This window comes from Pithys albifrons, chromosome 15 (assembly GCF_047495875.1).
Source record: "Pithys albifrons albifrons isolate INPA30051 chromosome 15, PitAlb_v1, whole genome shotgun sequence".
Lineage (NCBI taxonomy): Eukaryota > Metazoa > Chordata > Aves > Passeriformes > Thamnophilidae > Pithys > Pithys albifrons.
The window spans coordinates 3,570,764-3,585,059 of record NC_092472.1 but is presented as its reverse complement, the minus strand read 5'-3'; the positions used below and the strand labels follow the sequence as shown (position 1 = coordinate 3,585,059).

Genomic DNA, 14,296 nt, shown 5'->3' with positions numbered 1-14,296 from the left:
TCTTCTCTATCAAATTATTTGGTTTGTATGGGTGGGTTGGTCTGTTTGTTTGTTTATTTCCTCTGTCTCCTTGGCCATGTAGCAGATATTTGGGGCTATTTCCCATCAGTGTGTGGGATGTCTATTCTGCTCTCCTGAGGTAAACTTCACCTTGAGGGAATGTCTGTAGCCTACAGGTCTGCTTCCTTCTTCCCCTGTGAGAAAAGTGCACTGCACACTGTCCAGTTTTTGCAGAACATAATTAATTTTATTCTGTGTAATTTCCTCTGAAACACTCATAACGACAAGGGCAAATATCCTTTTAAATCCGTTTCCCTTCCCTGTGAATGTTTCTTTTCTGAGGAAGGAAGCAGTAACGCTACAGGTAAGTCTCACACCTAAAGTGGATGTGTTTGATAGACTGGTGTACATTAGCTCCTGTTCAGCTGTGGCATCTTTATGTTTAACCAATAGGATGTGGACTCTTCAGGACCAACTAAGCACCATTTCCTCCTCTTGTACCTTTTCTGTTGCTTCCAGACACAACTTGGGTGGGTGACAGCCAGCGGGGACAGTGGAGGGATCAAAATCCATTTTCCAAAACATGTGTTGGAGACCAAGGGGATGTTCTTAGTGACAGTGCTGTGGTGTTACATCGACAGCTTTTGTTTGACTGTGTGACGAGTGGATCATGCTAATGAGTGAGAGATTTCGTGGGGACTAATGCTCATAGATGCAGAGGTTTTTGGAGTTTTGTTCTGGCGGGAAGTGCCTGTGATGACGTTCAAGATGCAGGTGGAAAGTGAGGTAGGAAGGATGGAGGTACATGAGGATTCCTCAGAAGCAGTGGTTGCCGACTGCTTCTTCAGTGTTTGTGTAGGATTGTCATTCTGTGATTGGGCTATGATGGGTTTGAATTCCTGCATTAGAAATTTCCGTGTGTTGTTTGGTCTCTTTCAAGCCTGTTTGCTCAGATGTCCCAGTAGGTCTTTCTTCAGGTTGTGTGACAGAGGCTGGAGGAACCTGTTGAGATGTAACAGAGCTGTTCTTTGCCATCTTAACTTCTATGCTGCATTATTGCTGGATTCTTGAGAGGACTGGAAGCTGATGAGTGTGTCCTTCATCCTGACGGAAGGGGAAGTTACAGGTACATCGTCGTGTGCTATGCAAGAAAGGTCTTCCCTCTGGAGAGGGATAGGAGGTGATAGGGAAGATAAAGGAGAGCTCTGGCCAAGGAAGGGCATGTCCATGCCTCGTGGCCGGGGTGCTGTAGGTATTTTTTAATATTTTGTTAAAGGAAATGTTGACCAGAAGATATAAGGATGGAAGCAGAAGAGTAGAAGGGGCAGTGGCAGAAGAGAGGAGAGGCAACGACAAGGCACCTCAAGGAAAGAAAGAAAACAGAGAGAAAAGAAGACCAAAAGCGAGAAGAAAAAGAAGGAAGTAAAAGAACGAAAAAAAATCCCAGAAGGGCGTGAAAAAATCAGAGGAAGTGCAAAGTAGAATGAGAGCTATTCCAAACGGATATGCTTTTTTGTTGAGTGAGAGCACTTGAAAAACATTTCAGGAAAGGGGAAAAAGAAAAAAAAAGACAAGAAACAACATGGAAGCAGAAGAGGAGGGAGAAAAATTCATAGGTCAAGGATAAGGTAAAATAAAAAGATATAGGGAAAGTGAACAGGGAAAGAGAAGGAAAGCAAAAATAAAAAAGTACAAAAAGGAATAAAGAAGAAAATAAAAAACGAAGTAAGGACTAAGAACAAAGAAAGCCAGAACGAAAGGAAGAAAGGAAGAATAGAAAGGAAAAATAGAAGACACTAGAAAAGGAAATGACCAGCACGCACCTACGTTCTCTGTAGCTGCTGAGCGGAGTTGGTACCCAACAGGGTACTGCGCTGGGTGCTGTCTCCGACTGTGATGAACTTTTCCGCGGCGCCGGCGACAACAGAGGAACTTCCAGCGGGGTAGAGGAATAGAAGAGGATGGAAAGATGTGGGGAAAAGGTGTAAAGAAATGGTAGCAGCAGAACAATGACGAAGAAGAAGTAGGCAAAGAAGACGACACTGATGGAGGGAACATAGAAGAGAGAAGGAGAAAAAGTTTTATAACGAACGGAGAGATGAGTAACATGAGAGAACTGAATGAAGAAGGAACAAAGAAGAAAGAAAAAAGTTGGGGAAGTAAAAGGAAGGATTATTTGGAAGGAAACAGCAGGCGCTAAGGAATAACAAATAAGAAAAAGAGAGAAGAATGGGAGCAAAACATGCCATAGGATATGCCGGTAGCGGGGCGGAGGCCTGGGCGCTGTGTGGGAGCGTGTGAGGCGGCGGAGCAGCGCACGGTGTCGCTGCAGGCTCAGGAACGGCGGCTCGGCGTGTGGGCGGCTCCGCGCCGGTGCCGCGGAGAGCCCGGCTGTGAGAGCGGGGGGGCGGCGCGGGCCGGGCAGCGCAGCCGGGGTGTGCGGGCGGCGGCGGGAGCCGTGCGGGGCCCGTACGGGGGCCGAAGGCGGCGGCGGCGATGGGCGAGAGTCGGGAAGTGGTGTTGCGAGTGCTGGTGCTGCAGGCGGCGTGGGCGCTGTGCGGCGGGCAGGTGCGGTACTCGGTGCCGGAGGAAGCCAAGGCCGGCACGGTGGTGGGCCGGCTGGCGCAGGACCTGGGTCTGGAGGCGGGCGAGGCGGAGGCGCGGCGGCTGCGGCTGGTGGCGCAGGGCCGGCGTGTGATCGTGGAGGTGAGCGGGGCGAGCGGGGCGCTGGTGGTGAGCTCGCGGCTGGACCGGGAGGAGCTGTGCGGCAAGAGCGCGCCGTGCGCGCTGCGGCTGGAGGTGCTGGTGGAGCGGCCGCTGCGCGTCTTCCACGTGGAGCTGGAGGTCACCGACATCAACGACAATGCCCCCATCTTCCCCGCAGCCCGGAAAAACCTTAGTTTATCGGAGAACTCCCCTCCTGGGTCCCGGTTCCCTCTGGAGGGCGCATCGGATGCAGATATCGGAGTGAATGCGCAGCTCTCCTATACACTCAGCCCCAGCGAGCACTTTTCTCTGGATTTACAGAAAGCAAATGAGCGAAATCTTTTACCCGATCTTGTTTTAACAAAACCACTGGACCGCGAGATGGTGCCCGTGCACTGGTTAGTGCTGACAGCGACCGACGGGGGCCGCCCGTCTCTGACAGGGACGATGGAGCTGGTGATCTCGGTGCTGGACGCGAATGACAACGCGCCGCGGTTTAACCAGTCGGTGTATAAAGTGCAGCTGCCAGAGAATGCATTAGAGGGGACGCTGGTGGGGCGGGTGAACGCCACTGATCTAGACGAGGGAATTAATAGTGAGGTGACCTACACCATAAACAACTTCATGCCCCCGAGTGGAAGAGATGTGATTTCCATCAGTCCCAAGACAGGGGAGATTCACCTTACAGGCGCCCTGGACTTCGAAGAAGTCAGTATATTCGATTTCCGTATTGAAGCAAGAGACCAAGGGACGCCTCCTCTGTCGGGTCACTGTAGCTTGGAGCTGCAGGTGCTGGACGTGAACGACAACGCGCCAGAGGTGTGGGTGACATCACTGTCGGTGCCGGTGCCCGAGGACGCGTCGGTGGGGACGGTGGTGGCCCTGCTGAGCGTGTCGGACCGGGACTCGGGGGCGAACGGGCGGGTGCGGTGCTGGGTGTGGCCATCGGGGCCTTTCGGTCTGGAGGCGACGTTCGCGGGGTCGTACTCGCTGGTGCTGCGGGAGGCGCTGGACCGGGAGCGGGTGTCGGAGTACGAGGTGGAGGTGCGTGCGGAGGACGGCGGGTCGCCGGCGCTGCGTGCGAGTCGCGGGGTGCGGGTGCCCGTGTCGGACGTGAACGACAACGCGCCGGCGTTCTCGCAGGCGGTGTACACGGTGCTGGCGCGGGAGAACAACGCGGCGGGCGCGGAGCTGGCGCGGCTGTGGGCGCGGGACCCGGACGAGGCGGGCAACGGGCGCGTGAGCTACTCGGTGGCCGAGGGCGGCGTGGGCGGGGCGGCGGGCTCGTCGTCTGTGGGGGGCGGTGGCAGCGTGTGGCGTCCGGCGTCGAGCTACGTGTCGGTGGACGCGGAGAGCGGTCGTGTGTGGGCGCTGCAGCCGCTGGACTACGAGGAGCTGCAGGTGCTGCAGTTCGAGGTGCGTGCGGTGGACGCGGGGGAGCCGCCGCTGTGCGGCAACGCGACGGTGCAGCTGTTCGTGCTGGACGAGAACGACAACGCGCCGGCGCTGCTGCCGGCGGCGGGCGGCGGTCCGGAGCCCGGCGCTGTGTCGCTGGAGGCGTCTGCGGACTTGGGGTCGGGGACGCTGTGGGCGTGGGCGGCGTGGGGGGCGCCGGCGGGGCAGGTGGTGGCGAAGATCCGCGCGCTGGACGCAGACTCGGGCTACAACGCGTGGCTGCGTTACGAGCTGTTGGAGCCGCGGGGCAAGAGCCCGTTCCGCGTGGGGCTGTACAGCGGCGAGGTGAGCACGACGCGGGCGCTGGAGGAGGCGGACGGGCCGCGCCAGAGGCTGGTGATCGTGGTGCGGGACCACGGCGAGCCGGCGCGCTCGGCCACGGCCACGCTGAGCGTGTCGCTGGTGGAGGGCGCCGAGGCGGCGCTGGCGGCGGGCTCGGGCTCGTCGTCGCTGGTGGCGCGCTCGGCGGTGGGCGGGGAGAGCGGCTCTGGGGCGACGGCGGCGACCAACGTGTGGCTGGTGGTGGCGATCTGCGCCGTGTCGAGCCTCTTCCTGCTGGCCGTGGTGCTGTACGGGGCGTCGCGCTGGGCGCCGCGGGCGGCCGTGCTGGCGGGGCCCGGGCCCACGACGCTCGTGTGCGCCAGCGAAGTGGGCAGCTGGTCGTACTCGCAGCGCCACAGCCGGAGCCTGTGCGTGGCGGACGGCGCTGGCAAGAGCGACCTGATGGTTTTCAGTCCGAACTTCCCGCCTCCGCCGCCCGGCCCTGTGGCGAAGGACACGCAGCCGGAGCCACCCGGTCTCCTCGACACGGTCAGTGACACTTCCTTCCTCGCCTCTCGCCCATTCCCCCTCTATTTCTTCTTTTTCGCTTCCTGGGCTGGCGTTACCGCCACCCGGGCTCAGCCCTCGCGGCCGAGGGCGCTGGTTGGTTGGCAGTTACTTAAGGATATCACTGGTACCTTTAGATTTGCCTTTGCCTTCTTGCCTGAGCCTCTCGGCTCTTGGTGATGAGCGGAGAGAACCTGCACGAAATAAAGGTGTAGTAGAACCCCCCGGGGGGACGGTCCGCAGCTGAGATTTTCTGTGGTGGACATGAATTTTTCTCCCCTACACTTAAATCTTTGCCGTTGTGATGGAAAGTGCCCTGAGGTGTCAGCTTTGCAGACAACCCTTGGTCGATGTTTTGCAGCATTTCCATTCGAGATTAGTGAAGGAGTGCAAAACAAGAGGCTGTGCTGGTGACCCTGGCACTGTGGACTACCTGATTACCTTTGCTGACTGCTGACCGTGGTGGGTATCACATGTGGTTTCTTCTCTGTCCTCATCTTCTGTCCTTTTCCTGTACAGGAGATGGGAGGCAAGATGACAATTTGGACTTCTGTTTTAATGTGTTTTCCTTCTCTGTAGTGGAATTCCCCCGAACTGCTTGGCCCAACAGTGTCATTATGAACACTGAGAAAATGTTCTGGAGCTTTCCTGGAGTTTTGGTTTGGTTTTGTGTGGACTTTGTTGTTGATTTTGTGGCTGTTTTATTTCGGTTTTCCCCCAAGTTTTGTTAGCTGTACTTGTGAACTTCCATTTGTGGCAGGAGAGGAGGCCTGATGTATGCACACCTCTTATGGTATTTTTTCAATATTCCCTTAAAAGTTCTGTGGAAATCCTGTTTTGAAAGGAATAAAAAATAAAAACATGTTTCTTCTATACAGTAGCTGTAATGTACTACATTGCTGTGCTCATCAGCATGTGAGGTGCTTGAAGTGCTTTCTCTCATTATGACATCAGTGCCCGTTGCCATGACAGCTGTCCTGAGCAGAGCTCTGCAGCGAGTATTACTCACAGGTCTGTAACATTTCCCTCTGAGCTGTCCTGAGCTGAAAGTTCAGCTGCAGAGAGTCTGATGGAGACCGTGCATGTGATGCCTTCTGTGTGGATTTTGCAATGTTCCCGTTGCTGTGAAGGGTAAGGAAAGTCATACTGATCCTTGAGGTGGGAAACTGTGACTTGTCATCGAGGTGAATGTGGCAGCGACACTAAGTAGGGCCTGTCCATGTCATGATGTGAAACTGACCTTGAACAATGGAAAGACTTGTCTGAGGGAAGTGGAAATCCTTGGGAAATCCATGGTCTCTGTCATGAGAAGAGAGGAATTGGAGATGGTGACCTTTTTTTGAGAATCAATGTTGCAGAGTGAGGAATGCAGGATTCCTAGAGGAAGACGGGTGGTAGGATGGGCACAAAGTGCTTTTGTCTTGGATCTTTTCCCAGCCTCCAAGGGTCTGGAGTTCGATGCCTGCTGGATCTCGAAACAGTATGAGGTATTGCTATAGCCAGAAAGTCCTTTGAGGTTATGAATATCTCCCATCAGAGACAGGCATTTGTGAACATTTTTGCCACTGCTTTGGGGAAGTTTTTGTGTGAGGGTGGCACTTCAGCCTGCTGTCTGTGTGTATTGTAGGGCATCTGTAAGAGTTTCCACAGGTGTTGCCATGGTGGATCTGTGCTTCTTTTCAGACAGGACTTTAAAGGGCAGTTGAGGAGGTGGGTGTAATATTTGTGCATTCTTCTTCCCCTGCCTGTACTCTTGCCCAGTCTAGGTAGAGGTGATGGGTCCTGTTATCACCCACGGCTCATTCTGGTGTCTTCATAGACACACCAAACCTCCACATCTACAGAGCAGCCCAGCTCTGGTTTTCCACTGTGCAAATTCCACCATCCAGTTGACATTTTGAATGCATTTGTGTTTCTGCTTTTGGTTTGGTCTTCTCAAAGAAGATCTGTGGGGACTGAGATCTGAGCTGTTCCTGGCTGTAATGACAGAACCGTTAAGAACTCGAATTGTATTTGAAATTGCTGAAAAGGCACAAAGCAATCCAGGGATGTGAGAAGAGTCAAAGGGTCACAGAGTGGATTTCCAGCAGTTCATAGATCCTTTGTTTTAGTCGTGAGGGGCGGTAAGGATGTGGAAAGGTCTTTGGAAAGGAAATGGAGAATGTCTGCTTAGCTGTGGAGATTCCACTTACCCGCGTGCAAGATGGGGGATTACAGTAGAATACCTCGGGAAGAGTCCCAGCACACAGTGCTGCTCTCCTGGGATCCTCTCGAGACTTTCAGAAGTTCAGCACATCTTAAGGCATTCTTGTTCTTTTTGAAATTTGGATCATGCTGCTGAGCCTTCTCTAAACCTTTCCTGCTCTTAGTCTTGCTGGACAGGGGAAGGATTGGTCTTGGTACTTAAGATTTTGCCAGAACTTGTGTTTCAATATGACAGAATGAGATCTTCTCTTTTTCTTCTCTATCAAATTAAAAAACGTTTTTGTTTGTATGGGTGGGTTGGTCTGTTTGTTTGTTTATTTCCTCTGTCTCCTTGGCCATGTAGCAGATATTTGGGGCTATTTCCCATCAGTGTGTGGGATGTCTATTCTGCTCTCCTGAGGTAAACTTCACCTTGAGGGAATGTCTGTAGCCTACAGGTCTGCTTCCTTCTTCCCCTGTGAGAAAAGTGCACTGCACACTGTCCAGTTTTTGCAGAACATAATTAATTTTATTCTGTGTAATTTCCTCTGAAACACTCATAATGACAGGGCCAATATCCTTTTAAATCCGTTTCCCTTCCCTGTGAATGTTTCTTTTCTGAGGAAGGAAGCAGTAACGCTACAGGTAAGTCTCACACCTAAAGTGGATGTGTTTGATAGACTGGTGTACATTAGCTCCTGTTCAGCTGTGGCATCTTTATGTTTAACCAATAGGATGTGGACTCTTCAGGACCAACTAAGCACCATTTCCTTCTCTTGTACCTTTTCTGTTGCTTCCAGACACAACTTGGGTGGGTGACAGCCAGCGGGGACAGTGGAGGGATCAAAATCCATTTTCCAAAACAGATGTGTTGGAGACCAAGGGGATGTTCTTAGTGACAGTGCTGTGGTGTTACATCGACAGCTTTTGTTTGACTGTGTGACAAGTGGATCATGCTAATGAGTGAGAGATTTCGTGGGGACTAATTCTCATAGATGCAGAGGTTTTTGGAGTGTTGTTCTGGCAGGAAGTGCCTGTGATGACGTTTTAGATGTGGGTAGAAAGTGTGGTAGGAAGGATGGAGGTACATGAGGATTCCTCAGGAGCAGTGTTTGCCCAGTGCTTTTTCAGTGTTTGTGGAGGATTGTCATTCTGTGATTGAGTTGTGATGGGTTTGAGTTCCTGCATTAGAAATTTCCTTTCTGTTGTTTGTTCTCGTTGTTAGGTCTCTTTCAATCTTGTTTGCTCAGATGTCTCAGTAGGTCTTTCTTCAGGTTGTGTGACAGAGGCTGGAGGAACCTGTTAAGATGTATCAGAGCTTTCTTTGTCATCTGAAAGCCTCGCTATGTTATTGCTGGTTCCCTTAGAGAACTGGAGGCTGATGAGTGTGTCCTTCATCCTGAAGGGAGGGGAAGTTAGCGGTACATCGTCATATGCTATGCAAGGAAGGTCTTCCCTCTGGAGAGGCATAGGAGGTGATAGGGAAGATAAAGGAGAGCTCTTGGCAAAGGAAGGGCATGTCCATGCCTGGTGGCAGAGGTGCTGTAGGTATTTTTAAAATATTTTGTTAAAGGAAATGTTAAACAGAAGATGCAAGTGTGGAAGCAGAAGAGGAGAGGGAAATGCAGAAGAGAGGGAACAAGGCACATCGAGGAACAAAAGAAAACAAAGAGAAAGGGAAAGGAAAAGAGAGAAGAAAAAGAAGGAAGTAGATGAAAGAAAATAAATCCTTGGAAGGATGTGAAAAAATCAGAGGAAGTGCAAGGAAGAATGAGAGGTATTCCCAATGCACCCATCCCTTGCTCACTGCGAGCACCCAGAAAACATTTCAGGAAAAGGGAAAAAAACTCGCAAGAAATAAGGTAGAAACAGAAGATGTGGGAGAAAGAAACATAGGTTAAGGGGAAAATAAAGACATAGGAAAGAGAACAGGGAAAGAAAAGGGAAGGGAAAACAAAGAACGCAAAACTGAATTAAGAAATAATAAACAAGAAAGTAAGAAGCAAGTAAAAATAAAGCCTGAACAAAGGTTAGAAAAGAAGAACAGAATGAAAAAACAGAAGAGACCAAAAAAGGAAATGACCAGTAGGCACCTACGTTCTGTGTAGCCGCTGAGCGGGGTTGCTACCCAGCAAGGTTTCACCCTGGTTAGAGCACTGAGCTGCGGCGCTTATGTCCCGTATTTAGAGATGCTGTTTCCGACTTTGATGGTCTCCTCCGCGGCGCCGGCGGTAGAGGAATAGAGGAGGATGGAAAGAGGTGGGAAAAAGGTGTAAAGAAACAGGAACAACGGGACACTGACAAAGAAGAAGGGAAGGAAAAGAAGAAGACACTGAAGGAGGAAACGGAACGAGCACTAAGTAGAAAAGGTAAATAAATGAAGGGAAAAGACATGAGAAAAAAAAGAACTAAAGAAAGCAAGAAAACAGAAGAAAGACAAAAAAGATAAAGATAAAGGAAGGATTGTTTGCAAGGAAAGAGCAAGCGATAAGGAATACTAAATAAAGGGTTAAAAAGAAAAGAAGGGGAGCAGGACACGACACAGGAGATGGTGATGGCGGGGCGGAGGCTCGGGCGCTGTGTGGGAGCGTGTGAGGCGGCGGAGCAGCGCACGGTGTCGCTGCAGGCTCAGGAACGGCGGCTCGGCGTGTGGGCGGCTCGGCGTGTGGGCGGCTCCGCGTCGGTGCGGCGAAGAGACTGGCTGGGAGCGCGGGGGGGCGGCGCGGGCCGGGCAGCGCAGCCGGGGCGTGCGGGCGGCGGCGGGAGCCGTGCGGGGGCCGAAGGCGGCGGCGGCGATGGGCGAGTGTGTGTATGCGGTGTTACGGGTGCTGGTGCTGCAGGCGGCGTGGGCGCTGTGCGGCGGGCAGGTGCGGTACTCGGTGCCAGAGGAAGCCAAGGCCGGCACGGTGGTGGGCCGGCTGGCGCAGGACCTGGGTCTGGAGGCGGGCGAGGCGGAGGCGCGGCGGCTGCGGCTGGTGATGCAGGGCCGGCGGGCGAGCGTGGAGGTGAGCGGGGCGAGCGGGGCGCTGGTGGTGAGCTCGCGGCTGGACCGGGAGGAGCTGTGCGGCAAGAGCGCGCCGTGCGCGCTGCGGCTGGAGGTGCTGGTGGAGCGGCCGCTGCGCGTCTTCCACGTGGAGCTGGAGGTCACCGACATCAACGACAATGCCCCCATCTTCCCCGCTGCCCGGAAAAACCTTAGTTTATCGGAGAACTCCCCTCCTGGGTCGCGGTTCCCTCTGGAGGGCGCATCGGATGCAGATATCGGAGTGAATGCGCAGCTGTCCTATACACTCAGCCCCAGCGAGTATTTTTCTCTGGATTTACAAAAAGTCGACGAAGACGGTGAGTCCTTATTTCTGGTACTCAGGAAATCTCTGGATCGCGAGACGATTCCCGTGCACCGGTTGGTGCTTACTGCGACTGACGGGGGCCGGCCTTCTATGACGGGCATGACTGACCTGGTGATCGGCGTTCTGGACGCGAATGACAACGCGCCCCAGTTTAACCAGTCGGTGTATAAAGTGCAGCTGACAGAAAATTCTGAACGCGGCACTTTAGTTATCAGACTAAATGCTACGGATTTAGACGAGGGGACAAACAAGAATATCTCGTATTCCCTCCATATTCTTTTCCCTCAGGACAGAGGAGATGTTTTCGGGATCGAGAGAAAGACCGGAGAGATCCGTCTTAGGAGGAACTTAGACTTTGAGGATATCAGTATCTATCGCCTGGAAGTTGATGCCAAAGATGAGGGAAACCCGCCGCTGTCAGGTCACTGCAAGGTGGTGGTGGAGGTACTGGACGTGAATGATAACGCGCCAGAGGTGTGGGTGACATCAATGTCGGTGCCGGTGCCCGAGGACGCGTCGGTGGGGACAGTGGTGGCCCTGCTGAGCGTGTCGGACCGGGACTCGGGGGCGAACGGGCGGGTGCGGTGCTGGGTGTGGCCATCGGGGCCTTTCGGTCTGGAGGCGACGTTCGCGGGGTCGTACTCGCTGGTGCTGCGGGAGGCGCTGGACCGGGAGCGGGTGTCGGAGTACGAGGTGGAGGTGCGTGCGGAGGACGGCGGGTCGCCGGCGCTGCGTGCGAGTCGCGGGGTGCGGGTGCCCGTGTCGGACGTGAACGACAACGCGCCGGCGTTCTCGCAGGCGGTGTACACGGTGCTGGCGCGGGAGAACAACGCGGCGGGCGCGGAGCTGGCGCGGCTGTGGGCGCGGGACCCGGACGAGGCGGGCAACGGGCGCGTGAGCTACTCGGTGGCGGAGGGCGGCGTGGGCGGGGCGGCGGGCTCGTCGTCTGTGGGGGGCGGTGGCAGCGTGTGGCGTCCGGCGTCGAGCTACGTGTCGGTGGACGCGGAGAGCGGTCGTGTGTGGGCGCTGCAGCCGCTGGACTACGAGGAGCTACAGGTGCTGCAGTTCGAGGTGCGTGCGGTGGACGCGGGGGAGCCGCCGCTGTGCGGCAACGCGACGGTGCAGCTGTTCGTGCTGGACGAGAACGACAACGCGCCGGCGCTGCTGCCGGCGGCGGGCGGCGGTCCGGAGCCCGGGGCTGTGTCACTGGAGACGTCTGCGGCCCTGGGGTCGGGGACGCTGTGGGCGTGGGCGGCGTGGGGGGCGCCGGCGGGTCAGGTGGTGGCGAAGATCCGCGCAGTAGACGCCGACTCGGGCTACAACGCGTGGCTGCGCTACGAGCTGTGGGAGCCGCGGGGCAAGAGCCCGTTCCGCGTGGGGCTGTACAGCGGCGAGGTGAGCACGGCGCGGGCGCTGGAGGAGGCGGACGGGCCGCGCCAGAGGCTGGTGATCGTGGTTCGGGACCACGGCGAGCCGGCGCGCTCGGCCACGGCCACGCTGAGCGTGTCGCTGGTGGAGGGCGCCGAGGCGGCGCTGGCGGCGGGCTCGGGCTCGTCGTCGCTGGTGGCGCGCTCGGCGGTGGGCGGGGAGAGCGGCTCTGGGGCGACGGCGGCGACCAACGTGTGGCTGGTGGTGGCGATCTGCGCCGTGTCGAGCCTCTTCCTGCTGGCCGTGGTGCTGTACGGGGCGTCGCGCTGGGCGCCGCGGGCGGCCGTGCTGGCGGGGCCCGGGCCCACGACGCTCGTGTGCGCCAGCGAAGTGGGCAGCTGGTCGTACTCGCAGCGCCACAGCCGGAGCCTGTGTGTGGCGGACGGCGCTGGCAAGAGCGACCTGATGGTTTTCAGCCCCAACTTCCCGCCTCCTCCTCCCGGCCCTGCGGCCAAGGACACGCAGCCGGAGCCACCCGCTCTCCTCGACACGGTCAGTGATACTTCCTTGCTCGCATCTCGCCCCTTCCTCCTCTGTTTCTTCCGTTCCTTTCCCTGGGCCGGCGTTGCCGCGACCCGTGCTCAGCTTTCGCGGTCCGAGGGCGATGAGTGCTTGACGGTACTTACGAATATCAGTGGCACCTTCTGATTTGTGCTGGCGTTCTTGCCTGAGCCCCCCGGCTCTTGTTGATTGGCGTGGGGAATTTGGCAGAAATGAAGGTATAGCGGTACCCCTTTGGGGGATGGTCCGAACCCAAGATTTGGTGTGGTGGTCATGAATATTTGTGCCCTGGACTTAAAGCTTTGCCCATTGAGATGAAAAGTGCCCTGAGGTGTCAGCTTCGCAGACAACACTTGGTCGATGATTTGCAGCGTTTCCATTCGAGCTTAGTGAAGGAGGGCAAAACAAGGGGGCTGTGCTGATGACACTCTGTGTACCGCCTTATTGCCTTTGCTAACTGCTGACCGTGGTGGTATCATATGTGGTTTCTTCTCTGTCCTCATATGCTGTCATTTTCCTCTGCAGGATAGCTGAGGAAAGCTGCCGATTTGGACTTCTGTCTTAATGTGTTTTCAATCTCCATAGTGGAATTTCCCTGATTTGGTTGGTCCAGCAGTGTCATTACTAGACCCAGCCAGCATGTGTTTAGGAGGGGTAGGTCCTGTCTGACCAACCTGATCTCTTTTTACGATCAAGTGACCCACCTGGTGGATGATGGGAAGGCTGTGGATGTGTCTATCTGGACTTCAGCAAGGCTTTTGACACTGTCTCCCATAATATATTCCTGGAAAAGCTGGTAGCCCATGGCCTGGACAAGTGTACCCTCTCCTGAATTAGGAGCTGGCTGGAGGGTCGGGCCCAGAGAGTGCTGGTGAATGGAGCTGCATCCAGCTGGCGGCCGGTCACCAGTGGTGTTCCCCAGGGGCCTGTGTTGGGTCCAGTCCTGTTTAACATCTTTACTGATGATTTAGATGAGGGGATTGAGTCCATCATCAGCAAATTTGCTGATGACATCAAGTTGGGAGGGAGTGTTGACCTGCTGGAAGGCAGGAGGGCTCTGCAGAGGGATCTGGATAGACTGGAGAGATGAGCTGATTCCAATGGGATGAGGTTCAATAAGGCCAAGTGCCGGGTCCTGCACTTTGGCCACACCAACCCCCTGCAGCGCTCCAGGCTGGGCACAGAGTGGCTGGAGAGCAGCCTGCCGGAAAGGGACCTGGGAGTACTAATTGACAGGAAGCTCAACATGAGCCAACAGTGTGCCCAGGTGGCCAAGAAGGCCAATGGGATCCTGGCCTGTATCAAAAATAGCGTGGCCAGCAGGCCCAGGGCAGTGACCCTTCCCCTGGACTCTGCATTGGTGAGGCCACACCTTGAGTGTCGTGTTCAGTTCTGGGCCCCTCAGTTCAGAAAGGATATTGAGGTGCTGGAGCAAGTCCAGAGAAGAGCAACAAGGCTGGTGAAGGGACTGGAGCACAAGCCCAATGGGGAGAGGCTGAGGGAGCTGGGGATGTTTAGCCTGGAGAAGAGGAGGCTCAGAGGTGACCTCAGCACTGTCTATAACTACCTTCTCCCAGGCACTCAGCAATAGGACAAGGGGGCACGGGCTCAAGCTGTGCCAGGGGAAATTGAAGTTGGAGATCAGAAAATAATTCTTTCCAGAGAGAGTGCTCAGGCATTGGAATGGGCTGCCCAGAGAGGTGGTGGATTCACCATCCCTAGAGATTTTTAAACGCAGATTGGACGTGGCACTGAGTGCCATGATCTGGTAAATGGACTAGAGTTGGACCAAGGGTTGGACTTGATGATCTTGGAGGTCTTTTCCAACCAATCAATTCTGTGAT

At 55.1% G+C, this 14,296-nt stretch overlaps 1 protein-coding gene across 3 annotated transcripts in view; it reads left to right on the top strand.

Annotated features, from left to right (window-relative positions):
• The window catches only part of LOC139678983 (protocadherin alpha-C2-like), a 181,445-nt gene that overhangs the window by 12,601 nt on the left and 154,548 nt on the right, over positions 1-14,296 (top strand). The window contains exon 1 of one of the 3 annotated variants that reach the window (XM_071570306.1): positions 409-4,971. The exons of 1 other annotated variant lie outside the window; for it this stretch is intronic. In XM_071570306.1, the coding sequence (XP_071426407.1) occupies positions 2,497-4,971 (2,475 nt within the window). In that variant the 5' untranslated portion in view covers positions 409-2,496. Of the gene's footprint in view, positions 1-408; positions 4,972-8,565; positions 12,444-14,296 lie in introns of those variants that run through there. One more of the 3 variants, XM_071570303.1, reaches the window with a different exon arrangement.